The sequence below is a fragment of the Eremomyces bilateralis genome, assembly GCF_010015585.1.
Source record: "Eremomyces bilateralis CBS 781.70 unplaced genomic scaffold P152scaffold_3, whole genome shotgun sequence".
Classification (NCBI taxonomy): Eukaryota; Fungi; Ascomycota; class Dothideomycetes; order Eremomycetales; family Eremomycetaceae; genus Eremomyces; species Eremomyces bilateralis.
This window is the reverse complement of record NW_022985069.1, coordinates 709,506-732,603: the sequence shown is the minus strand read 5'-3', so window position 1 is coordinate 732,603 and position 23,098 is coordinate 709,506. Positions and strand designations below refer to the sequence as shown.

Here is a 23,098-nt window from a genome sequence, read left to right as displayed (position 1 = left end):
GACTAAAAAGCAGGCACCGAAACCATGCCGCCGTCGTCCCAGTCATGAGAAAGTAAGCAAGCAGCACGAAAGAGGAAAACGCCGAAAATTTCCGTGTGCGCCAGTATCGTCGGCCTTAAGCAAGCAAGCAAATCCATCCATTCAATCAATCAATCAGTCAAATCCATCAATCGAGCTCCACCCATTCAGGATCGAGGTAGTAGAGCCAGGTCAACTCCTTCCGCGTGTTCCCCACCCGCGTGTTGAGTGCCACGTCTTCCATCTGCGTCCGGCGTCGCTCGCGCTCACGTCGGTGGTGCCTGTCCTCCTAATCCTACTATTGCCCCGTCGCCTTCGCCGCTACCCGCTGCGCCCTCCGCGCCCGCCCATCTGGCTTCCCCGCCCACCTCACTATCTCCTATTCGTCCGGGGCGTACAGGTTCTGGTTGAGGAGCTTGTTCATGGTGAACATGTGGACCTTGTCCTGCTTGAAGACGGCGCGCATGGGTTCGTCGCAGATGATATGGCGCTTGTCGGCAGGGTCTTGGAGGTCGTGCGCGCGGATGTACTCCCATATGTGTTTGACGGTTTGGGGTCGGGAGAGCTATGGCGAGGGATAACCTCATTAGCTTCTGTCTCGCACTCGCAACCTTCCTCGCTTGCGCGCTTGTTTGCTTGCTTGCGTTCTAGTCCTGTGACCAGGCCTCGTAGTTACTCACCTGTGTCACCCCTCCCAACATCTCACTCAAACTCGGACTCAAATTGAACGGCTTATGAAACCCTCCCGTCCGATTCACCTTCCTCTCCCCACCCTCTCCACCCTCCCCCTCCTCCCCACTATCATCCGTCACCCGACTCGCGCTCTTCTTCTTCGGCGTGCTCTTCTTTCGCGGCGCCGTTTTCCGCTTTCCGTTCCCCGCACCCCGCGTCGTGCGCGCCGTCCGCGCGTTCTCCTCCGCCTGCAACCGCGCTGCGAACGCTGCGTCGTCTTCTTCGACGGATGCCGTGTGGCGGTGTTTTTTGCTGGGAGGCGGAGAGAAGGCCGTGCTGGTGTGCGCGGCGGGGGAGTCGGGGGCAGAGGGTCGCTTGCGGTTGGCGGGTGGGGTGGGCGTGGAGATGCCGTTGGTGGTGGGGTGGGGAGGGGATGCGGAGGGGGCGGTGGTACCGTTGGTGGTGGGGTGCGCGGGGGCGTTGTTGGTCGCAGTGAAGGCGTCAAAGCGTTGGAGGATGAGGGTTACGACGGATTTCTGGAGAGGGTTAGTTGGTGGATGGTGGGATGTTGGGGAAGTGGTCGGATATGGACCAAAGGGAGGGATGGTCGGAGGTGGATGAGAGAGCTCGACGAACCTTATATGGGGTGAGGTCATAGCCGACTTTGGCTTGCACGCCCTTGCGAATGGACTTGGATGAGACGGTATTGATATCGCTTTCGGCGAGAATGTCGTCAATGATCTTGGAGAAGTCATTCTCCTGCTGGGCCGACACTGTAGAAAGGCAATCCATTAGCGCCATTGCATTCCGAAAGGTCGTTTCTCCAATAATAGTTCCACTTACACGGCAAGGGTTCGGTCTCCATAGCTCACGAGTGATCAAGTGAGGGAGCTCCAGATGAAGTGGTCAAGAAGAGCAGACAAGAGAGATCAAGAACTCCAGATGGTCAAGATGAGGACTTGAGAGAATGATGTCTCACGGTGCCAGTAAGGTTCGGAATGGGCTGAACTGGGCGCCTCGCGGACTGGACCGACGTGGTGGTAACCAGGGTCGAGTGGACGACAGCAGTTCTTCTTTGCTGTAAGGTTCGGTTCGGTTCGGTGGTGCTACCCTGGATGGATCATGGATGAGAGAATGCTTGCTCTCGTGTGGCGTCAGAGTGGTGCAGGGAATCAATCTTATGAACACCACGGGATTGGCAGCGGGATGAAGTGAGGAGAAGGAAGAAACCCAAGTCAGAGAGGAGCCAGAGAGTGAGAGGTGAAGTGAATCCTGTTGAAGTGGAAGACGAAGAGCTGAAGCGGATATGTAATAAAGTGACGTTCATTCACTCTACAGAATTGCGACGGCGTCAAAGAGTAAAAGCTCCGATCCTCATGAGAGTGTGAGAGGACAGGGATATTGGGTGGTTGGCAAGCCGAAGCATGACAATGATATACAGCACAATCGAATCCTTCTAGCTTGACCCAACGATAACAATAAGTGAATTAGGTATTTAAAGAAGCTATGGATATGTCGATTGCATCTTCACTTTCATTCTTGAAGCAAAAGTGGCATGTGACGTGTGACATGTGACTTCTTCGATGCACGATGCAGGTGGCTTGTGAGTCGTGACTTCCGTTTCTGTTCGGTGCTGCTGTTTGATGCCTAATGGCCTTGATGCCTGCAGCACGACACAGACAGGGATTTCTGTTCCATTTCTACAGCCACATCCCAATTCGGTAATCATGGAAGGAGAAACAGCGCGATGGAGCAGCAATGGAGAAGCAAAGGAGTGCAAGAGTGCAAGTCACAATGATCAATCAGTCCCCATTTACCCAATGCCCTTAACCGTACCTGTCTTTCACCAAATCGCTATGCAAATAATCTCCAAGTTTGTCTTTCCAAACACCCGCCAAAGAATCCTCTCAATATACCCCCCATCCCTCCCCTCCCCTCCCCTACATAACCACACAACCCGCACCATACATAGCTCTTTCAACATTAGGCTTGATCATCAGCCAATCTGCCCTCCTTTCAGCGAACTCATACACGTCTTCCGGTCGGAAAATGCCCTGGTATCGGTCGGGGTCCGCGATGATGGTGGCAATCTCCTTGGCGTGTTTTCCGGAGATCAAGAAGATCTGCGCCACTTCCCGTAGTGCGATGAAGTATTCGGTGAGGAGTTTGTTCTTGAGCGTGACAATGTAGGAGTAGTAGTGGTTCATGTCGCTTCGAGGAGGGGTTAGCAAACCGGGATGAAAGAGATTGATTGGGGAAGAGATGGGATAAGGAAAGGAAAGCAAATCGAAGGGAATATACATGAACGAAAGGATTGAGAAATCATGGCAAGCATACCTGATCAACCTCACCGCTCCATCCACACTCACCCGCTGCCGCTTGATATGCTTACACAGCGCCCCAAACAACCTCACCCCCACCTCCTGATTAAACACTTCCAACACATTCCGATCCGTGCTCCCCACCAACATCTCCAAATGCTCCCGCACCACCTCTACCACCCTCCCCGCTGTCTCACTCCTCCCCACCTCCACCACCCCGGCCGCCGGACAAAACTCCTCCACCTGCTGCATCGTCGCCATCATATACTCCACCTCCTCCATCAACACGTCGATCCCCTGATTCAGCCCGCTCGCCACTTGCCCATCCAGCATCTGCTCGAACCGTTTCTTCTCCTTCGCCGCCGCCGACAGGAAGTCATCCCGCTCCACCAGCTTCGGCCCCACCAGCTCCTGCACGTAGAACACGTCGATCATCTGCTGGATCAGGTCGCCAACGTTGACCAGCTCGAGGAAGGTGACGAGCGGCTCCACCCGCGGCTGGGTGGGCGCGCCGTCCGTCCCGGCGTGGGAGGCGGCAGCGCGAGGGTTGTAGGCGCTGAGGTGCGTAATCGCGGTCGTGAACCCCGATTGGATGTGTCGGGAGCCGAGGATTTGGAGAAGCGTGACGAAGATGATTTCGCATTGTTCGCGGGCTTCTTGGGCGCGAGCAGCGAGGATGGGGTGGAAGATGCGGGCGGGGGCGGATTTGGAGGGGGGAGGAGGTCGTTGGGCGAAGCGGGCGGTGCGCTCGAGGGAGGTTTTGGCGGTGTGGACGAGGTTGAGGGCCATTTCGATGGAGAAGAGGCTTTTGATGCCTTCGAGGCGGGTGTTGAGGAGGGCAGCTTTAGCGGCGAGTTCGTCGGTCGGGGCCTTTGGGTTTCGAGGGCTGTTGGATCGGTCGGTAGGGGCGGGACTGGATGCTCTGGAGGGATGCAGCATATCGCCACTCGGAGCTGCTGCCGAAATAGAGGCGGGTCGGTTGGAGAATGGCGCTGTCATAGGCGCGGTGATAGATCCGACCACTTGGACTGGCATCATGACGACTTTCCGGAACGAGGTGAGAAAATCTCGCTTCTCGGCTTGTCTGCTGAAATGAGACATGTAAAAGGACTCCGTCGAGGCCTCTTCGTCCTTCAGACGCTTCTCCCACGCATCGACCTCCGCATCAGCCTTCTTCCGGAAGAACCCTAGCTCCTCCTGCAGATACAGGTCGATATGCGGCTCAAACACTTCGGCCATCGCCTTCGCCATGCGTTCGTCTCGATCCTGTATCGGTACGTTCGGAGGTCGTATCGCGTTCGCAAACTGCATCACCAAATCAAACGTCGCTGATACGGCACTCAAATACGCCTCCAAACTCCTCTCGTGTGCCTGATCGAACAACGTTGTGACATACTCGCCCACCACATCCTCACACACCCGCTCCAAAAAGGGCACGAACACCTCCACGTTTGCCGGAAACACCCGCTCGATCGTCTTACTCTGCTCGTTCACCCCCAGCACCAGCCGCCGAAAAAACTCCTGCGCCGGCGCCATCACCACATGCGTCGTCGACAAGCTCATCAAACATTCCCCCGGCTCCCCGAACCCCCGCTTCCCCGCAATCACTGGATTCCGCGCCAACCACAGATCCACCCCCGACGCCCCTCCATTCAACACCACCAACACCCGTGCATATCGCCTTACCCGCCCCTCTGTATCCCCGACATCCACCCCGTTCCCAAACTCCCGCAACACTGCGCTCTCAAACACTCCCATCATACTATCCAGCCGCCCCTCGCGCACCTCCCACCCCATGGCGCTGTCACTCCGCGCGAACACGCGCAGCTGCGCGAGCATGCGCGCCTGCTGCTCCGGGTCGCGGAAGGTTTGGAACACATGAAACGACGACGGATCCCCGTGCGAGGCGGAGCTGACGATGTCGCGATAGAAGGGGGCGAGGGCCTTGTAGGCGCGACCATATTCGTGGCGGGCGCCGCCGCGGAGGGAGCGGAGGCTGCGGATTATGGTGAGGGATGCGTCGAGGGTGTTGGGGGGTTGGGTGGTGGAAGAGGGGTTGGCGTGGCCGTTGGGGGCGGGGATGGCGGGTTCGAAGCCGTCGGAGGACTTGCTGGAGCGGGATGGGTGGGTGGCGGACTGGCGTTGGGTGGGAGGTTGCTTCTGTTGCGCTTCTGCAGCAGCATCGAAGATCGTCTCGGCCGCTGGATTTTCGTCACGGGCTTGGGATGGTGGTGTTTCTACTGTGCCGCTCGCTGCGGGTTGCGGCCCCCCTCTGCCTACGCCAGCGCCTCGTCCTGCAGGTGTTGATAGCGGCGGGATGCCTAGGCTGGCTCGCTGGGCTTGGAGTTTCCGGCGCATATCCGCCTCGAATCGCCGCCGTGCTTCCCCTTCGTCCCAGCGGCCCATGGCGCTCAGCCGGCGGATCCAGAGGGCGTCATCGTAGACCATTTCGCGCATTCGGCGGGAGGTGCGGGCGACATTGATGAGGGTGGGGATCGGGAGGTAGGGGAGGATCAATTGGATGATTTCTAGGGGCAATAATTAGCATATTTCCTTGGAGGGTTACTGTATGTCTGGTTGGATATCTGAGTTGTGCAGGCGTATAAGAAGACCAACCGGCTGGCAACGAGTGCTTCGTCTGCACCATAGAGGTAGCTCGGAGCGATGACAGCACACCCTTATCACTGCTGGGACGGGGGCTCCCTCCCGACACGGGAGCAGGCTGGAATCCCGACATTCTGAAGTTACAATCGACCGCTTATTTGCACATCGGCTGTTTAGCTGGTGGCTCACGGATACCTCATATATGACTGCACACAATGTCCCATGGTCGCTAAGGGGAAAAGGAAATAGGGGCCAGGACTCCAAGCATTGGCGTGTGACTCTCGATTTCCCGGGTATTATGGAGGCCAGAATTGGCCGTTGGCAGAGTTAGATGGAGGTTCGTAAGTCCCCGAAGCTATCATCGGATCTGGTTTCATAACTGTCCCTGCCAACCTCCGCCACCTGCAGGGGTGGGGGATCAAACATAAATGACATCGTGATACACCATCTCAACTCTCAAGGCATTCCCCTTACGAATGTTCTCAAATTAGAGCGGAAAACTATACATTAAATACGTTATGCTCGTTCAATATATTAATATTTAACTTTGCCTATATCAGCGGTGGGTATAACAGCCTTAACACGCCAGGTACCTGTGCCGTTACGAGATAACAAAACATTGATCATACAAATCCACCATCTTCTCAAAGAAATTAAACTCCTTCGCCGGATGCTCATGATCCTTTCCAATATATGCGAACATCTTCGCCCCGACTTCGATATCCGTGTTGATCCCAAACCGGCTATCGGGATTCCCGCACGCCCCTCCCTCAGGGCTGGCGGTTGCGTCGATCGTCGCTTTGAACTGGGGGGCTTTCAGGGCAATGCCGGCTTCGTAGCCTGTGCTGAAGACATAGGCTCCTGCGGCGATTTTTAGGTACGTAGATACCTCGAGTCCTGCGGAGAGATGGGCCGTGGCTGAGGGGGGCGTCTTGATCCATTCGACCTGCCATCTGTTGCTATTAGAACGAACCGACGTCTACGATCCGTACTCGCCAACTTACCCTTCACTTGAGCTCTCACACCCTTTAAGACAGATCTTGGTGTTCGAAACAGGCGTGAGTTGAGCCGTGGCTCCCCAAGTCATCGAAGCATTCCCCTTAATCGGACCCACCGCCCAACCCGCACCCATCGACGGACCAAAGCTGAGGCCTCCGATCTTCGGGATATTGACGCCAATGATGGTGTAGCTGTAGAATTCAACCGTCCCGGCTTGGCGGGCTACCAAGTCCCCACGAGAATTGAGAGCCAGATTAACTCGTGCGAGCGCATTGGTCGCACCGTATTCGATGAAGACATGCTTGATCTTAAACCAGGAAATCTTGACATCGAGAGCTACGTTTATCGTTCCATCGGTCCCGCAGTCTGTACAAGCTAAAGACAAGCCACTGGTAGCATCCCCCGTGTCTATCATGGTGGTGGTGAAGTCCTTCTTCAAGGAAAACGATTTCGAAATATCAATCCGCTTACTGAGTGTCGTGCTGTATCCATTGTTTGTCTGATTCGTCGGTGCGGCAGTCGTCTCAATGCGGAGGTGGCCATCATGAATGGCCCGAGAATATTCCAGCTCATGAGCGGTGAGATAGGTGATGTACCTCTCCTCGTCATAGTCAACGTCAGTGATGTTGAAAGGGGTGCGAGAATGGTCGGGTCCGCATTTCGGATGGTTGACAAACATGATGAAGTGACGGTTTTCGTTTTCGTTCACCCAATTCCACTTGGTAATTGCGGCTTCAAAAGATTCTCGGTCTTTAAAATCGAGACTCATCTCCGGGGGACTACAGTCGACATTTTCTAGGACGTCGCCGAAGTCATCCATATTGATGACGAGCTCATTCTCCCCCAAGTACTCGACTTGAAGGATAGCATTTGCTTTGTCTGATAACTTTCAGCATCTCACCTACTCTATCCAAAATCTTTGTTTGACCTACTTTGTTTCCAATATAGCGTGACCGCATCCCTCAGATCAAGGGCATCTCGACGCTTGGACAGATGTCCATCGTCCGTCAACGAAACGACCGGTTCTAGATCTATGGTGGGAATTCCGTCAAAGCTAGTCGATTGAACGCTATAGTCCGGCTCGACATCTTCAATGTCTGCTAATGGTAGAGCAGATGTACCAGAGAAAAATAGAACAACTCCGGCAAAGAGAGTAGCAATTGCGCGCATAATGATAGAGAAGGATTAAAACGGACAACGGTCCCAAAAGAATGGCTGATAGATGTAAACGAAAGTGGTATGCATCGAATATAACCAGCGAAGCGCAAGGTGCTGCAAAGGAGTGTCGTGGATCTTGGAAGAGAGTTCTTATGTATTCATCTCCGGTACTGAGAACGACCACACGGTGCAGATACAGAAAGAAAACGACACCCACCGTTCCAATAGGGGTGTACATTCTGTTTTGCGGCACAGCGAGAGTCAATGGTGAAGTATCCCCTAATGTGCTCCTCTGGTGAATGTTCATCTTGGGGTAAGCCAATGAAATGAGCGGATGGGTTAGCGACTGTGCCATTGCCACACATTATGCTCTGATACGTCTGTTTCCATATGGCTCCTGCAGGAGAAAGGTTGGTTTGTGTCGGCATCCGTATCGAATATCGATACCTTTTGCTCTAGCGCGTTGACGCTGCGTGGAACTCCATTTCGTGGTGGAAGAGATTCTGGTCGGCACTAAATCGACGCATGGGAGCTCTTCGTTGCTTCCGATCTCGAGCTGCAGATGAATAGACGACCTGGAGGCATCTGTCCAGGCGCGTTGGCTGCAATGGTCCGCTATCAGGATCTCCACTTCAACATTCCCGAACTATTCAGTATAACCACTTCGTGATAAATGGACGACACAGAAAACGATTCTCGGCCTGCCATACTGCCAACGTCCAAGTACGAGCAGTAGTTGGGCAAGCAAAAGAAACAAGACCTCCGGAACACATTCTTAGTCTCAGTATGATAGGCTGGCAGAAATCTAGCACGGAAAAGCCAGAAGCCAACTTGGTGGGTGAGAGTGGTGGTTCTCCTGATGAGATTGTCGGAGATGTTGACGTTGGTAGATCGGTTCCGCGCGCTGATTGGCCGCCGACGTCACTAACCGCCATCAGGAGTAACAACCCAACCATTACTGGCAACCAATTCACATCAGTCGTTTATGATTCTAAGAAACTTGATAGTTATATAACTTTCAACTTGGCAGAATGGCCATATCGTGTCTATCTACAGAGGCGAAGGAGGTAACATTTTGCTGATCAGAAAGCATTTTGATGACTAGGCCTCACGATGCACCTCCTAAGTCGTGGAGAGACCAAAGCCGAGGTCATAACCGGTTCCACCCTTCACGAGATCAGCGCTACAATACGAAGCGGCCTCCTTAGAATTCCATGGGAATTATCTGTGGTGATATAATCTGAATTTAAATTATCCTATCTAGAGGTAATCATGTCGACCAAGGTATTGGATCAGATCTTGGATAAATATACCGATCCAGCCAAATGTGTATTCAATGGAGCTACCTTCATTGCTGTGGACAACAAAGGTAAATTCACAGCTTATACATCTCTCGCCACCCTACCCCTTTATATTTCTTTATTGCTTATTTTTCCTAGGCAATACACTCTACAAACGGGCCGCGGGAAAACTGCGCTTCGACCCCAATGAAAATGCCCCGTTGCAGCCAGACTCATTATGTTGGGTCGCATCGATGACAAAAGTCGTCACGGCGGTTGCAGTGATGCAGTTGGTGGAACGAAAACTGCTCGATCTCGATCAGGACGTTCGGGATATTGTCCCAGAGTTAAGAGACCTTGAGGTGCTGGTTGGATTTGAGGAGCCCGCCGAGTCTCAAGCGGCGACGCGGGTGGCAGAGCCAGAGACGCCTACGCCTCTAGCGAAGCCGGTCATGGAGAAGATCAAGGGTAAACTAACGATAAGGTGAGGAGGGAAGATTAAATCGATGTAGACGATCGCATCTAAATTTGGTTAGGCATCTAGTCTGTCATATGTCTGGGTTTGTGTATGGTGCGTAAACCCCTGACAACCATACCTCCTGTTTCTGAAGCGAGAATGCTCATGCACTAATTTAGATCGACATCCTCAGCTGCTCAGATGGTCAGAAGCAGTTGGGAGGCAGAATCACATGTGGGAAGGCAGCATGCGAGGATATACTCATCCGTTACTTTTCCAGCCTGGAACTTCCTGGGGATACGGTCCTGGGATTGATTGGGCGGGCCAAGCGGTCAGTATAGACATATATACGCGAGAGCTAATCCAGCTGACGGCTTGCAGATCGAGAAGGTGACCGGACTGAGTCTCGAAGACTACATGCAAGCCAACATCTGGTCGAAACTCGGTGCCAAGCACACCACATTCCACCCCGAGCTACGCCCTGCTGGCGACCTCCCACCGCAGCAGGAGATGGGCCTTCGACCTGGCGGGCCGAAAGGAACCGCTCCTCTCGGGCCCGGTCCAATTATCATGGACTACCCCCTGAAAGACGACCTCGGCGGAATCGGACTGTTTTCGACCGCGGCCGATTTCGTGAGGCTCTTGACCGCACTCGTCAACGGTGGATCGCCGCTCCTCGGTGAGGAAGCGACACAAGAGCTATTTCGACCACAGCTGGATAAAGCAACGCGAAAGGACATGTTGATGCCTCTGGGCGCGCGGACAAGGAGGGTGCTCGGGGTGGAGGATTTTCAGGAGGAAAAAGCGGATTATTGTCTTGCGGGGACCACCACAATGGAGGATTTGCCTGGCAGACGAAAAAAGGGGTCCGCGAGTTGGGCTGGGTTCCCGAATCTGCATTGGGTGAGTTATCTGATATCCGGGCTCTGGAACCACACTGACCAGCTGCTACAGTGGGTTGATCCCATAAGTGGGATCGCTGGGACCCTTTTCACGCAGATTATGCCACCAGGTAGGTTCTCCATGGAGTCTGAAATTATTTGGAGCGTTTCATATCTAACGTCCCTTGTAGGGGATGAGGTAACGGTTGACTTCTTCTTAGAGATGGAGACAGCATTGTACGCGATGGTAAATGAAAGGAACAAAAAAAAAGACGGTTCTCGGTTATAATAGACTTATTACGGTGGCATTTCTCCTATTACCAGAACATATGGCTGTGTACCCGTTCGCAAGGCTGCACTATTGTATAAACGATGTCACGTCCTAGATTCGATGCTCTTGACACTGTCTCCTGGTCTCGGTAGAAGAAAGAAGTTATCGCTATTAACGTTATGTCCGAGGGCGTCAAATTTGGTCACCCAAGACAGATAGTAAATACTACACTCAAATGGCAATAAGCTGTAGCGAAAATAGCATTAGCTTCATAAGCAACTTGGTGGGACAAAAATGAAAGGAAAGGAATTCAACCCAACCTCGATCAGCAAAAATAACATTGGCTGTAACAATCAATCTGGACGGATAAATGAGCAACGAATTCGACGGAACCTCGACCAGCAAAAAACAAAAAGAAATGCACTAACCCGGAATCGAACCGGGGCCGCGTCGATGGCAACGACACATTCTACCACTAGACCATTAGTGCTGGATGAATATGGAAAGAATGTGAGAATTAAGAATATATTATGGACTTAATTGCGATGCTCCAGGCCGCAGCGCGACCTGGGATCATTCGGATTCAATCCCATCCCCCACAGCATTGACCTCCATGTTTGAACCTACAAAGATTTCGTGAATCGTGATGTCGCTCAAATTGGTGATGTATTTATCCTCATTTCTGAACATCTTTCCAGCTTCTATAGACGACCCTTCGTTATCTGGATTGTCGGAACTGTTTTGTTTGATCCGACTGACTGACCGGCAACTACCGCTCCGGCCCAGCGTTTACCTCAAGGGTTTCCTTGCATCAAAAGTCCAGCCTCGTCTCCAACAAAGTATTGATTCGCTTTCTTCTACGTTTTTAGCCCCTTCTTTGAGTAATTTGTTGAACCACACCGACATGATGACCCTGCCGGCAGCGTATCTCGTATTCTGACAATTCTCACATCGGTCGTATTACGAGTACGTCCCAGAGCTGAGTGTCGGCGTTGGGTCGTCGTTTAAAGTTCTGACGTACGCGCAACGTCGAGTGGCGATCATCGTTCCAGATGACATACAATTGGGTGCCTGTAGCAAGTTATCGTATGCGGTATTTGGAACCGCTTGATCTGCATCCGCTGAAGAAGAGATTCTGGACGATATTGAGGATGCGGCGTTCAGTAAGATCCAATACGGCAATACTATATTCTAGTGTTTCCTTGGTAGGATGCCTACTCTAAGAATATCTTAAACCAGACACCGCAACTACGAGGCCAGAACTCCAGAAGAGGTTAATAGCGTAGTCCGCTTAAGTCCCCAATGAATTGTACAGTTCGGAGTCTTATTATCGTTATACTATAAATATGTTGAACCCAAAGTTCAAGTCGTCGGACCTTTGATATGAACTATTTGGCTAGGATAATTTCACCCAAAGTCAAGGAGCGTTCTCACCACGATGGAATTGACCGGTCCTCAGATCATTTCTTTACTCAAGAGTCGTCTTTCTTCTCAATCAGAATATGCGCTCGCCGCCGACAAATCCGAAAGCATCGGGCATACTAGATGGACGACGGTTCAGGCACCTTCATTCATTGCGACGGTGAAGCCTGCAACGGTTGAAGACATACAGACCACGGTAAGCCTCCTGGCACTGGGAAATGACCTAGAGAATAACCAAGGGACAGGTTAAATGCGCTACCGAGCACAACATCCCATTCCACGCCGTGGCCACAGGCCATAATTTTTCGTCATGTTATGAAAGGGCACAGAACCTACTCGAGGTGGATATCAGCAATCTAAAGGGTGTCTCCATCGATGCCAGTGCCAGTACGATCACGGTTGGAGGCGCCGTCCTCTTCAATGAGATTTTCGACCCTCTCCATGAAGCTGGTAAAGAAATGCGTATGTAAACGGTTTGTCCACTGATTTGTGAGATATAACGCTGACTTCGTCAGCGACGGGAGCATGCTCTACAGTCGGCATAGTCGGAGTAACTCGTAAGAGGCATATGGTCATGCATACTGAAACCCATTAACTGACTCAAATTCTAACTAAGTTGGCGGGGGTCTCAACCGAATGCAAGGCACCTACGGGTTACTCCTCGATTCTCTCCTGGAGGTCGAACTCGTCACTGCTACAGGAGACTTTGTCAAAGCGAGCAAGACGGAGAACACGGAGTTGTTCTGGGGCATGCGCGGCGCTGGATTCAACTTCGGGATCGTTATGAAAGCGACGTATCAAATTTACGATCAACAGAATGGGGGGAACGTGATGTCCGCGGACTTCGTCCTCCCGCATAATAATGGCCCAGAGATCATCCGAATCCTGCAGGAGATTCACGAAGACCAACCTCCGGAATTATCCGTGGCGGTTGGGCAGTTCTACGATGAGAAAGCCGGTGGGGTGAGCGGTCCTCCTAGCGCCGCGATTTTGCCAGACACGTAGCTCTAACAACCCACAGCCGATCATGCTCGTCAATTACATCTATACCGGAGACCTCGACGAAGGCAAGCGACTCATCCAACCGATCATCGACCTCGGCCCTACCCTGCAGCAGATCGATTACCTGCCCTGGAACCAAATCAACACCAAATGGGGATTCGGAGCGGATGCGACCGTTTCCATCCGCAACATGCCCAGGACCATGTTCTCAGCGCACGTCAAACAGCTCGATCTGCCTACCTTCGAGTGGTACTTTGCGGAGCTGGCAAGGTACTGGGAGGAATATCCGGCGCTTCGTGGCAGCGTCGCGATCATCGAAGCATGGGGGTCGCAGAAGATGGCGGAGATTCCCGATGACGAGACGGCGTATCCGCATCGCGACGTCAAATGCCAGATGTAGGAACACGCAGGAGATGGAATTAATTAGAATCAACGCTAACGATATCCAGGATCATCGGGCATCAGACCACGGATCCCCAACTTCAGCCGATGGTCAATAAATGGAAAAATGAAGTTCGTGAGCGGTTTAGAGCGACGAGTGGGTTTGAAGAGACGAAGGTCTATGTGAATTATGCGCAGGGCGATGACTCCCAGGAGGCGATGTATGGAGCACGGAAATTGGAGAGGCTGAGGGCACTTAAGAGGAAGTGGGACCCAAATTGTGTCTTCAGTTGGTACAATCCGATCATCATTTAAACAATGACAGATGCGATTAGGTGGTGGAATGGTCAATGGATATTTGGCATTGTCTTTACCTACCCATCTGTCCAACGAACAAGTCACAATGAGATATAACATGCCAGATTGGAGAAAGAGAAAGTAAATTAGAAAATATCGGGCTTCTTTTGAAAGGAAGGTCAAAGTGCACACCGAACGAAAGCGCACCAAGCTCGCCCACACCTTCCAAACATCGTTCATATACTCTCCTTAATTAACATACCCCCAAATCTTTTTACATCCCATATCCCCATTCTACAAAGCCAACAACGCCCCCGCAACCAACGCACCAACCCCCATCCCCGCCTCAATTCTCCCCGCCAACCCACTGCTCGTCGCGGCCGGCGGCGTCGCGCCCGCGGGAGCGCTCCCGGCGTCGGTCGTGTTCCCGCCAGAGGTCCCGTTCCCCGAGGCGCCGGCGCTGGTCGGCGCGGCGTCGCCTGATGACTCGGGGTTGGCGGACGATTCGGGGCCGGAGGTGGGCTCGGAGCCGGCGGGGCAGGAGGCGGAGGTGGGGACGGAGATTTGGTAGGTGCGGCAGAGGTTGACAGCGAAGTCGATGGTGGCTGGATGGAGGTGTTAGCGGAGGAGTTGGATGGATGGATAGATTTATCGTCCTATGGGGAGGGAGCTGGGAACCATGCAAGGGGTAGGGTTTTGGAGCGGAAGGAGCCGTACCTTGCTGATCCTCCGGGCTACAGCGGTTCGCGACGCAGCACGAGAGGTCGCTGATCAGCGCCTCGTTGCTGCAGATGCATTTGATGTCGATGGGGCCGCAGCCTCCGAAGCTGGCGCCGACGCAAGAGCGCTGCAGGGAGCGGACGGTTAGCGAGGGAGGTTCTGTGGAACGGGGGGTGGGATTGTCATACTGAGCACTCGGGAAGCTGTCCGACGTCTGCTTGCGCAACGGCAACGGCGACGAGGGAGGAGAGGAGGGCGGCGGTGGTGAAGTGCATGGTGAGATTGGGGTGGATGATAGTTTTGGATGGAATTGGAGAGTTGGAGGAGGAGAGAGTGGTGAGAAGTTGGTTGGTGTAGGAAGTAGATAGGAGGTGGATCCGTGAGGGTTGTTGTTGATCACTGCAGGTGATGGACAAACGGTGGAGTGACGAACAAGTTCACTCTGGGGAATCTGTGGGTAATAAACGCCTGCGAGCTGCGAGCTGCAAGAAAAGGAGACCCTCCCAAATTAAATACGAGAGCCGAGAAGGGATCAACTCGAAATCCTGGGGAAATCCTGATCTGCGAATTTCGATTCGGACTTGGACGTGCGTATTTCTTTGTTTCCCTTTTCCGTCTCCAATTGATTGACGCCGGGTAGCATTAACCCGTCCTCCCCGAGCCATATAGCTTTGGGCTTGTGATTCGTCGCGTTCGACAGCCACTGCGAGGAGTTTGATGAAGAGCTCAATTCGGTGAGGGCGGATGGTCCTTGCGATGGATTCATGGATATCATGAAAGGTTGAACCCTATGATTGTATTTACTCAGTATATGTTCCTAGTTGTCATTACGGATAGATTTTAAGGGACTGCACATGACGTTTCTTTCTACAGCTGACGCGGTTCGGCGAGCTTCGAAGTCCCCCCAAGCTCCTCGTCAGTCGTCACCAGGAGCCTGGATGAGTGTCAAACACAAGTCCGTTGCGGACAGCCGCTAATAGATGAACAAACGGCCTATTGTATACAGAAACCTAATATTCAACGTCACGTACTCCCTCACACGTCATTAATTTTTCTCATAAGTCATAACCAATCCGAAGATCGAAGCCAGTCCGTGAAATATGTAGCCTGAGCCCTCGTGCTCTGGAGCGCCAGCAAGTCAGACATGCTTGGGAGCTGTCCCTTAATGACACCCCGCTAATGCCAGGGACCCGCACCCTCGCAGGACGAGGATCGAGCCAACGCCGGAACATCAACAGACGACCAGAAAACGGAACGACGGTCCTCCGACTGTCATGAGGCTCTGCGGGTCTGTCGTCACTGGGCCGCTGTCCCATCCTCCGACATCTGACATGAATAATCAGGGCGGAACAGACTGGTGACTCAAGCCAAGATGCGACGGGCATGAGGCTGTACAATTGGATGCCCGATGGAACAAGGTCCTTCACTTGCGGTGCCAGTCATCAGGCGTTTTCCAGGCTACAACAATTGGGAAAAGGACGGAGGAAGATGCCTTGTGCCCAATCAGTAGGTAAGTCGGCACTCAACCGGCTGCCTCTGAGTCCTCCTGCACGATGCGGCCTGCGGGTTATTGATACTTGACGGACCAGAATCGAGGTATGAACGTCACCCTGGAGCAACAGGGAAGTCTCACGCCGGTGGACCGCTCGGTCTGGACTGTACGGGGACTGCATATCATGTCGCAGGACCGACAATCCCCCACGCATACCGCGAAGCGTGTCTCCCATCCGCCTGCCCCAGAGCGGTGAACGAGGAACCGAAAACAGGGCTTCAATCTGACCGAGACGACGTGACGAAATAGTTGGGCCCGGTGGGGTGGAGAAAGTTGGGCGACGGGACGGTTAAATGTCAGTCTCATAATCCCTTCACCGTCTGGGCGCCTCCTCGTGATGGGGGAGGGGGGTCAAGCCTCATTGTTCATTGACTCCGGTAGGGGCTGTGTGGGGGGTCCCATCCATTCTCCATCTGTGGCTAATGCTGCAGGCGGCCAATGATTTCCTCGAAACTGAGGCGCAGCGTTTGAGATTTTGGCCAGAATTGAGGACTGGATCACGAGTTCGCGACGTGGGCGCGAGTTGGCGTCGCATCGCGTTTTCTCACCACGTCGAAACTTCCACCGCGCTGCTCCACCACCACCACCCCCTGAAACTCCCCTCAACATCGCGACCGGACGGTCATGAGGACCATAATGCACATTGGCAAAATTCCGCATCTTGAGCACGGGCGTGATCATTGAGGCCGTGCCACGCCCTCTGGCTCGCCAAAGCCTTCTAGAAACCATAGAACCATCGGACTAGTGGACAGGCATCCGTCCCACATCGTCCTTCTTGTGAGTCGACAATTTACACGCGCAAATGATTGGTCTCGACCACGATTTCCAATCGCAGCAGGCTGTCTTGCGCAGGCGCAGACCGCCGGAACCTCTGATGGTGACCGAGGACCTGAGATCCGTCGCGCCCATCGCGTCCTAACGTCCCATGCCTGCTCAATAGGTAGGATGGCGCAGCACCTCCCCAAAGTTGCCTTTCCGCCCATCACCACCACCGCTCCACTCGCCCTGTTTTCAACATTGACACCCACATCGGTGTGAATTGGAGAGCGTTTGGGCTATGTATCGACTTTTGTTACCCGTTCAGTCATAACTTACCAATGTAAGGCGATAATTGGGGATCCTCGGGTCAGGTCGTTGCGGGCTGTGCGGCCTGCTCATGACTCCCAAATCGCCCTTTAGAGTAACCGATGTTAGGCAGCACCTAGCTGGGCCACTCACGGTGAGAGGATGGTAATTGATGGTTCTATTGCCTTTGTATGCCTTTCCCAGGTTTGAGGCCGCTAATACAAGGGAAATTGCCTGTTTCGACGTAGTCGTCGCTGTTGACCCGCTGGCCGAGCATACATATATACCTCTACTTCTTGCTGCCTTTCTATCGAGCGTTCCTTCATTACACTCAACACCAAACTGAATATTCAAAGCTTCAATATACTCATCGACACATCTGAACTCAATCGAATCATTCCAGACCCAGAAACACTCATCATGACTGAATTCACCCTCGCCCTTCGCCTCTCCAAACCCACGCTCAACATGAAGGAAGACCGACCAAGGGACGGCGCCGGAAATGGCCCTGGAGCCATTTTCTTCGAGCCCAACGGCTCTTCATCACGATCATATACCCGCAAAGGACAACCGCGCGATGGTGCAGGTAATTAACATCTCATCCCGAAGTATGAACCAAAGTTCAGCGACTGACAATGATGTTCCTGTTCAGGCAACTAAGCTGCACCTGAGTCGTCAAATCAGAGCCCACCCCGGCACCCCGGTCATCCTGATGCCTGATCGTCGCCGGGTCCTCCAGGCTCCATCATGAACATTCACGATTCAACAAAGACTCATGATGCAATTCCATCCAACCGAAATTGCCCGGCGCAAAGCCTACGACGAGCGGACGAAAGAGAAGGACATCTCGGAATGCAGATAATCACTCCAACCATCCTCATCGATCGCGACCGAATTTCTTCCTTGGAACCACGACATCCTATCGAACAAAAGCATAAAAAAACAGCTTGCCTTCCTGGGTCTCGGATTCGTCTCACGACCTTCGGTTTCCTGAACGGTTCCCATAGTCCGGTGTCTGCGTCTGTTCCACCGTTCCACGGCGTCTGCGCGCCTACGATTCGTGGCTGGATCTTTTTTCCCTTCCCATGCATCCATTCGACATCGATCCCTCCACCCCACCAGCACGGATATCGACGACTCCTCCGACTGCGCATGCGGCGGCGACAATCAACCCTCCGCATGCGCGGTTGTTGCAGTGAGGCTCTCTCTGCTACCTTCGCTTCTCACACGGACGAGATATGACAAGCCTCCTCGTCTGCCTTTCTAACTTTGTTTTTTCCCCATCATCACAGCAGCGGGAGGATATGTTTTGCGATTTTCCTTGATGACTTATGTAAAGACCACGATTCTTCGCGAGAGGGAATGAATGACCGGCCATGGCCATGAATAGAATATATCGGTCCGCAAGGATCTCACGCAGCAATCTTGGAGTTTAGGAGTCCTGTATCATAGAGGATGAGATTTGGTTTTTCTTATGTTGTTGGGACTTGGGTTTTGGGTTTCTCATGTACTATATTATCTTTGTCGAGTGGATGAATTGAAACTGAGGAGGGAAAAGACAATGTGTCATTGAACCGTGAAGTTGATTCTATTGTCATGAATCCACTGCCCCGCAATGCCCCCTTTTCGACTGAAATCAGATTCCAATTCCATGGGCTGCCCAGTGCCCCGCATTGCGGGACCTCGACCCTCAATTCTCCCAGTACAACATGGCTCCATTCCCGTCGGCGCCTTATCTCAACTCAATCTCGCTATCATCAATCTTACGACACCATAGAATTAGCTGTACCAATGCACGGTATGAATTACTGCTGATTGCACGATACGGCTAGTCAGCAAAGGAAACAAGTGCTGGTCTACTAGCTCCATTAAGATAACTAGGGCCTCCATCAGATGATTAGATGTCTGACTCAGTAGTTACCTATTTCATCTGTGATCTGTCCATTCTAACGTCTTCTCCCCACATGTGCCTCGCAGAGATGCCTGACGGGCGTATGAATCTCTCTCTCTAACGTTTTCTATATGACTTTATACTATCTTGACAGCATCCTCTCCTTAATTCTTGCGCTCACTTTACTTGGAGGCGCGTGCTCGATATTTTGAATGGGCGAAGCATCTTTCCGAATTGAGACGGGTCAAAGAGAAGCTTCATTCCTATGTAGCAAGGCACGAGCCATCAATTACCTATCTCTAAGTCGTCTATAGCCTCGATACTGAGCTTATTCTAGCTGCTGCTGCACCACCAGCAAGATCGATATCAATCACGATTATCATTCTCTTCACAACATCGCAATTGTAACAGATTTCTCCATGCGAAACCACCATGCGAAACCAAGGATAACTCCCCACTCCCCCGTCGAACCGTTTCTCCACTCTGCCACGAGCCTCATGCTCTAGCGTCACCTACCTGGGCTACCTTCCAAATATCTGTCGTATTCAGATCGTCTTGGTCCAGACTCCTTGGCCGATCATGATTCTCCCACAATTCTCCAACCGTGTGTCACCTGCAACCCAAGCATTACCCAACCACCACCTCCATTCCCGGCGCTAGCCATGCACCCACCTCCCCTCCCCCCCCTCCCATTGGCCTCCTCCGCCAAAACAATTTCGTAATAGTTTCCCCATCCGGACCTTGGCGTCGCATCGACGAATCATCGTCCCCTACGAATGCGCATGGACGCGAAAAATGGGAGAGGGGCCGACGGCTGGCGAGGACGCTTGGCGTGCAATCATGCTGGGCGAGAATTTGCCGATTTGGCAGATTTGTAGCGGGCGGATGTTGGGAAGGGAAAATACTGGGGATGAGGTGATAAGGCCAAGGACGTGGAGGGGCACGAAGGCGTTATGGTGGTGGAGGAGGATGTATTTAAGAGGAGGGGCGGTTGCTGGACGAGGGAATGGGGATGTTGTCAGTTTTCGCACGTTTGACGTTTTTGGTTGCAACATTGCTGGGTGCCTAGGAAATATAATTAAACCGTCCAAGTCTGGGTCCGCAAGTCTGGTTCCTCGACCCACGGAAGAAATTGATCACCGCCGAAGAGCATATTTCGACGTCTGCCTTGTGATATCTACATCCGAACCATCGGTCCGCGTTGGCACTTTCTCCCACACAGCTTCTATACCGGAACTTTCTGGGGCCTTTCCGAAGGCTACCGCTCCACGAACATCTGAAGAAAGTTGATATTCGAGATATCTGAGATCAGGATGGCAGAGGACGTTCCAAAGCACTCGCATGGACGAGGTGGTGCCGGTAAGTAGCCCCATTCACTTCCACACAACCCGTTTCCATTCCCTCGACTCCTTCAATCCCCCTCATCGAGCATCTCATCGTCTCCCCACCTTCATACCCCCTTCACTCCACCACCCCAACTAATCCCCCCCAGGCAACATCGCCACCGACACCCACCCCCCCGCCGACCCCTCCAACTTCGTCACTCCCTCCATCAAAACCGACCATTACACCACCGGGCGCGGCGGCTCTGGCAACATCGCGAAGAACGACCCCGCACACCCCGAGATCGCACGCGCCGCGCAGGACGTCGGGCCCGTGCCGCGCGGCGACCCGGAGGTGTATCATACGGGGCGCGGCGGCGCGGCGAATGTGGGAGGGGAGAAGGTGGAGAGGGCAGAGAAGAAGCCGGTGAAGGAGGAGGGGATTGTGGAGAAGGGGAAGGAGTTTTTGGGGAAGTTGATGGGGCAGGGAGAGAAGAAGCCGTGAAGTGGGGGAGGAAAGGGGTAGGGAGTGGTAATGTTGGGTTTCTTACTTCATGGCGTTATTTTGAAGTCGTTGGGGTGTGTTGGGATGTTGGATCTCTTTGGTGGATGGGGCATTTCTTGAGCACGTCCTTATTCTCGGGAGCGGGAAGATGATTCGGTTGCATCTACACTTTCTCGATATGGTTTGGTTCACCAAGACGACGACACGGACAGATTGGAATCGTAATGGACTTCTGCCTGCAAGTGCGTGCGCTCCGCTCTCCCATCTAATCTGAATTCGCCGTGGATTCCTCCCGATCGCTATAGGCGGTCGAGACTAGAGTACCATCTATTGTCCCTAAGAATCTGGTTTGTCGATTGGTCGTCAATTACACCATTACGCCATGGATGTTACACGCATCCCTAGCTGCTTAAACTGGCGTCATGCAACCTCGCCAAAGCTCTATCAGCTGCTGGTAAAATTTCACCGTCCACACACATCGGCGGTCGACCAGCTTGGCCCCACTTTTGATCAGAGAGCGGGAGGATCGTGCAGAACCGAAGAGTAGACTTCGACTTGAACCTGTGGTAATATTTCAGAGCCTAACCCAAGGCTTGTCGAGAAGCGGGACTGATGTCAGTGGACAGACTGCGGTTTGCCTTCTGGCCCAGTAGCCTAAGCATGAGTATGTTCTTGAGCTTATGGTCGGAAGGGATACACTACGTGAGGTACAGTAAGACTCTATTATCAACCTATTTGAATTCGTCAAGCACGCATCGGTCACTGTCAATGGTATCAGCGAGAAGGTAGTCCATGGTTTAGTGAATAGAGTACCATATCGCGATCAGTGCCAGGATGCATCAAGAGACGGGAGAGGGATGGAAATCTTGATGGGCTGGACTGGACTCAACATGAACTCATTTCTATATTTAATTGACAGCAGAGCAAGCTCCGTTTAACTTGAGGTCCCAACTAACATAAGGTAGTTAGCAACGAAGTACTTACCTTCGCTGGTATCTATAGTACGCCGTATTCCTCTCCTCATTGAACCTCGAGCTTCGGCCCCCAAACTGAACTTAACTTCATCACAACTCAGTTCCCACATTTTGGAGTTGGAGGGCCGCGGCTCTTGATTTAGCGAAAGTACCGCGTTGATATTGTTGCAACTTACTCTAAATCCATTCTTTAACTCAACCCCTGAAATCCCTGCATTCGCTACTCCACGAGAGTCGCCAGCCCTCAGTCAGCCTCCTTATCCGCACTCAGCCTTACCGATTTCCGCCCAAGCGCTTCCCCTCCGAACCCCCTCCGATCCTCAACCCCTTCCACCCATCCTCTCGCACCAATGTGTCTCGTCCACGTCAAAGAAGACCGCGACCTCTCCCCTGTCCGTGTCACTCGCGTCCGCCGCTCCACCTACCGCACTGCCTCCCCCCGCCGCATCTCCCGCGTCTCCGTCCACTCTCACCACTCCGACCACCACCTCGACCACCGCCACTCCGGCCACTACCACACCCCCATCCCCACCACCGTCGCCGTGCCCACCGCCGCCCCGCTGAAGGTTCCCGCCCCGCAGCCGGTCCCCGTTTTCGTCAAGTCGCCGACCCCGCCGCCCGTGCATTCGCACGACGTGCACTATGTGCATGCGAGTCCGCGGAGCAGCGTCAGTAGTATGCGGTCGCCGAGTCCTCGGCGGGAGCGGGATGATTATCGGTATGAGAGGCGGGAGGTGAGGTATGAGCGGGACGTGTCGCCGGCGAGGAGCCACCGTGGAGGGGACTACGAGTCGTTTCGGTATATCGATGCGCCAAGGGAGGAGAGGGGGGCGGATTTTAGTAGGGGACGGTCACGGAGTCGGAGTCGGGTGAGGGAGGAGTATCATGATCCGAGGGATGAGTATCGGAGGACGAGGGAGACGGAGATCCATATTGATAAGCATGGGAATCGCAGGTACTATGATTAGGCTGGTAGATGTGAGCGGGTTTACGAGCTTATGAGATATGATTGGATTAAGAGAATGGATTGGATTTCGACCGTTCTGACAGCCTTTAAATCATTTGGTAGATCTGTGCTTGCGCATATTGCTCAAGTGGTGTTTGTCTCTAACGTCGGTCTACAAATGATAAAGCAGCTCTGGTTGGCGTTGCCGCTCTCCTGGAGTCAGATGCGGTCTATACTCGCGTGTATTCTTCCCCTTGCAAGCGAAATAGCACATAAATATATTATCCAGCCTAATATACCGGTATATTGGTCGATTGCATAGAATTTGTATAGCATTCCTTTGTCTCAGCTCTATCTTGC

General features: G+C 53.0%; 8 protein-coding genes and 1 non-coding gene across 9 annotated transcripts; 4 read left to right on the top strand and 5 right to left on the bottom strand.

Moving 5' to 3' along the window:
- Window positions 1-397: 397 nt before the first annotated feature.
- Window positions 398-1,555, bottom strand: P152DRAFT_446615 (SWIB-domain-containing protein; the record flags this gene model as incomplete). Its single annotated transcript, XM_033677928.1, has 4 exons — window positions 398-583; window positions 699-1,226; window positions 1,327-1,463; window positions 1,534-1,555. The coding sequence occupies 4 exons, from the start codon at window positions 1,553-1,555 to the stop codon at window positions 398-400; spliced, it is 873 nt and encodes a 290-aa protein (XP_033537194.1).
- Window positions 1,556-2,245: 690 nt separating this feature from the next.
- On the bottom strand, window positions 2,246-5,943 carry P152DRAFT_505444 (uncharacterized protein). Its single transcript, XM_033682435.1, has 3 exons — window positions 5,628-5,943; window positions 3,028-5,539; window positions 2,246-2,901 (listed from the first exon to the last, which is right to left on the bottom strand). The coding sequence occupies exons 1-3, from the start codon at window positions 5,746-5,748 to the stop codon at window positions 2,631-2,633; spliced, it is 2,904 nt and encodes a 967-aa protein (XP_033537193.1). The 5' UTR covers window positions 5,749-5,943; the 3' UTR covers window positions 2,246-2,630.
- A 220-nt stretch (window positions 5,944-6,163) lies between these two features.
- Window positions 6,164-8,045, bottom strand: P152DRAFT_455276 (uncharacterized protein). The gene is made up of 3 exons (XM_033678754.1): window positions 7,547-8,045; window positions 6,620-7,493; window positions 6,164-6,568 (listed from the first exon to the last, which is right to left on the bottom strand). The coding sequence occupies exons 1-3, from the start codon at window positions 7,782-7,784 to the stop codon at window positions 6,217-6,219; spliced, it is 1,464 nt and encodes a 487-aa protein (XP_033537192.1). The 5' UTR covers window positions 7,785-8,045; the 3' UTR covers window positions 6,164-6,216.
- A 733-nt stretch (window positions 8,046-8,778) lies between these two features.
- On the top strand, window positions 8,779-10,901 carry P152DRAFT_429664 (esterase). Its single transcript, XM_033677368.1, has 7 exons — window positions 8,779-9,141; window positions 9,212-9,536; window positions 9,589-9,623; window positions 9,689-9,840; window positions 9,891-10,412; window positions 10,464-10,521; window positions 10,582-10,901. Exons 1-7 carry the CDS (start codon window positions 9,045-9,047, stop codon window positions 10,677-10,679), a joined length of 1,287 nt encoding a protein of 428 aa, XP_033537191.1. The 5' UTR covers window positions 8,779-9,044; the 3' UTR covers window positions 10,680-10,901.
- Window positions 10,902-11,080: 179 nt separating this feature from the next.
- P152DRAFT_t13 lies at window positions 11,081-11,151 on the bottom strand. Its single transcript has one exon. It is a non-coding gene; the product is annotated as a tRNA-Gly (tRNA).
- Window positions 11,152-12,099: 948 nt separating this feature from the next.
- P152DRAFT_446611 (putative FAD-dependent oxidase) lies at window positions 12,100-13,781 on the top strand (the record flags this gene model as incomplete). The annotated part of the gene is made up of 6 exons (XM_033677927.1): window positions 12,100-12,279; window positions 12,329-12,545; window positions 12,599-12,640; window positions 12,700-13,046; window positions 13,105-13,481; window positions 13,535-13,781. The coding sequence occupies 6 exons, from the start codon at window positions 12,100-12,102 to the stop codon at window positions 13,779-13,781; spliced, it is 1,410 nt and encodes a 469-aa protein (XP_033537190.1).
- A 477-nt stretch (window positions 13,782-14,258) lies between these two features.
- Window positions 14,259-14,601, bottom strand: P152DRAFT_384125 (uncharacterized protein; the record flags this gene model as incomplete). Its single annotated transcript, XM_033675794.1, has 2 exons — window positions 14,259-14,368; window positions 14,481-14,601. Coding segments are annotated over 2 exons (231 nt in total), but the record flags the coding sequence as incomplete, so codon positions are not given.
- A 5,727-nt stretch (window positions 14,602-20,328) lies between these two features.
- P152DRAFT_371770 (uncharacterized protein) lies at window positions 20,329-20,752 on the top strand (the record flags this gene model as incomplete). Its single annotated transcript, XM_033675529.1, has 2 exons — window positions 20,329-20,350; window positions 20,484-20,752. Coding segments are annotated over 2 exons (291 nt in total), but the record flags the coding sequence as incomplete, so codon positions are not given.
- Window positions 20,753-21,746: 994 nt separating this feature from the next.
- On the top strand, window positions 21,747-23,085 carry P152DRAFT_511691 (uncharacterized protein). The gene has a single exon (XM_033682718.1). It carries the CDS (start codon window positions 22,143-22,145, stop codon window positions 22,758-22,760), a length of 618 nt encoding a protein of 205 aa, XP_033537187.1. The 5' UTR covers window positions 21,747-22,142; the 3' UTR covers window positions 22,761-23,085.
- The last annotated feature ends 13 nt before the right edge of the window (window positions 23,086-23,098 follow it).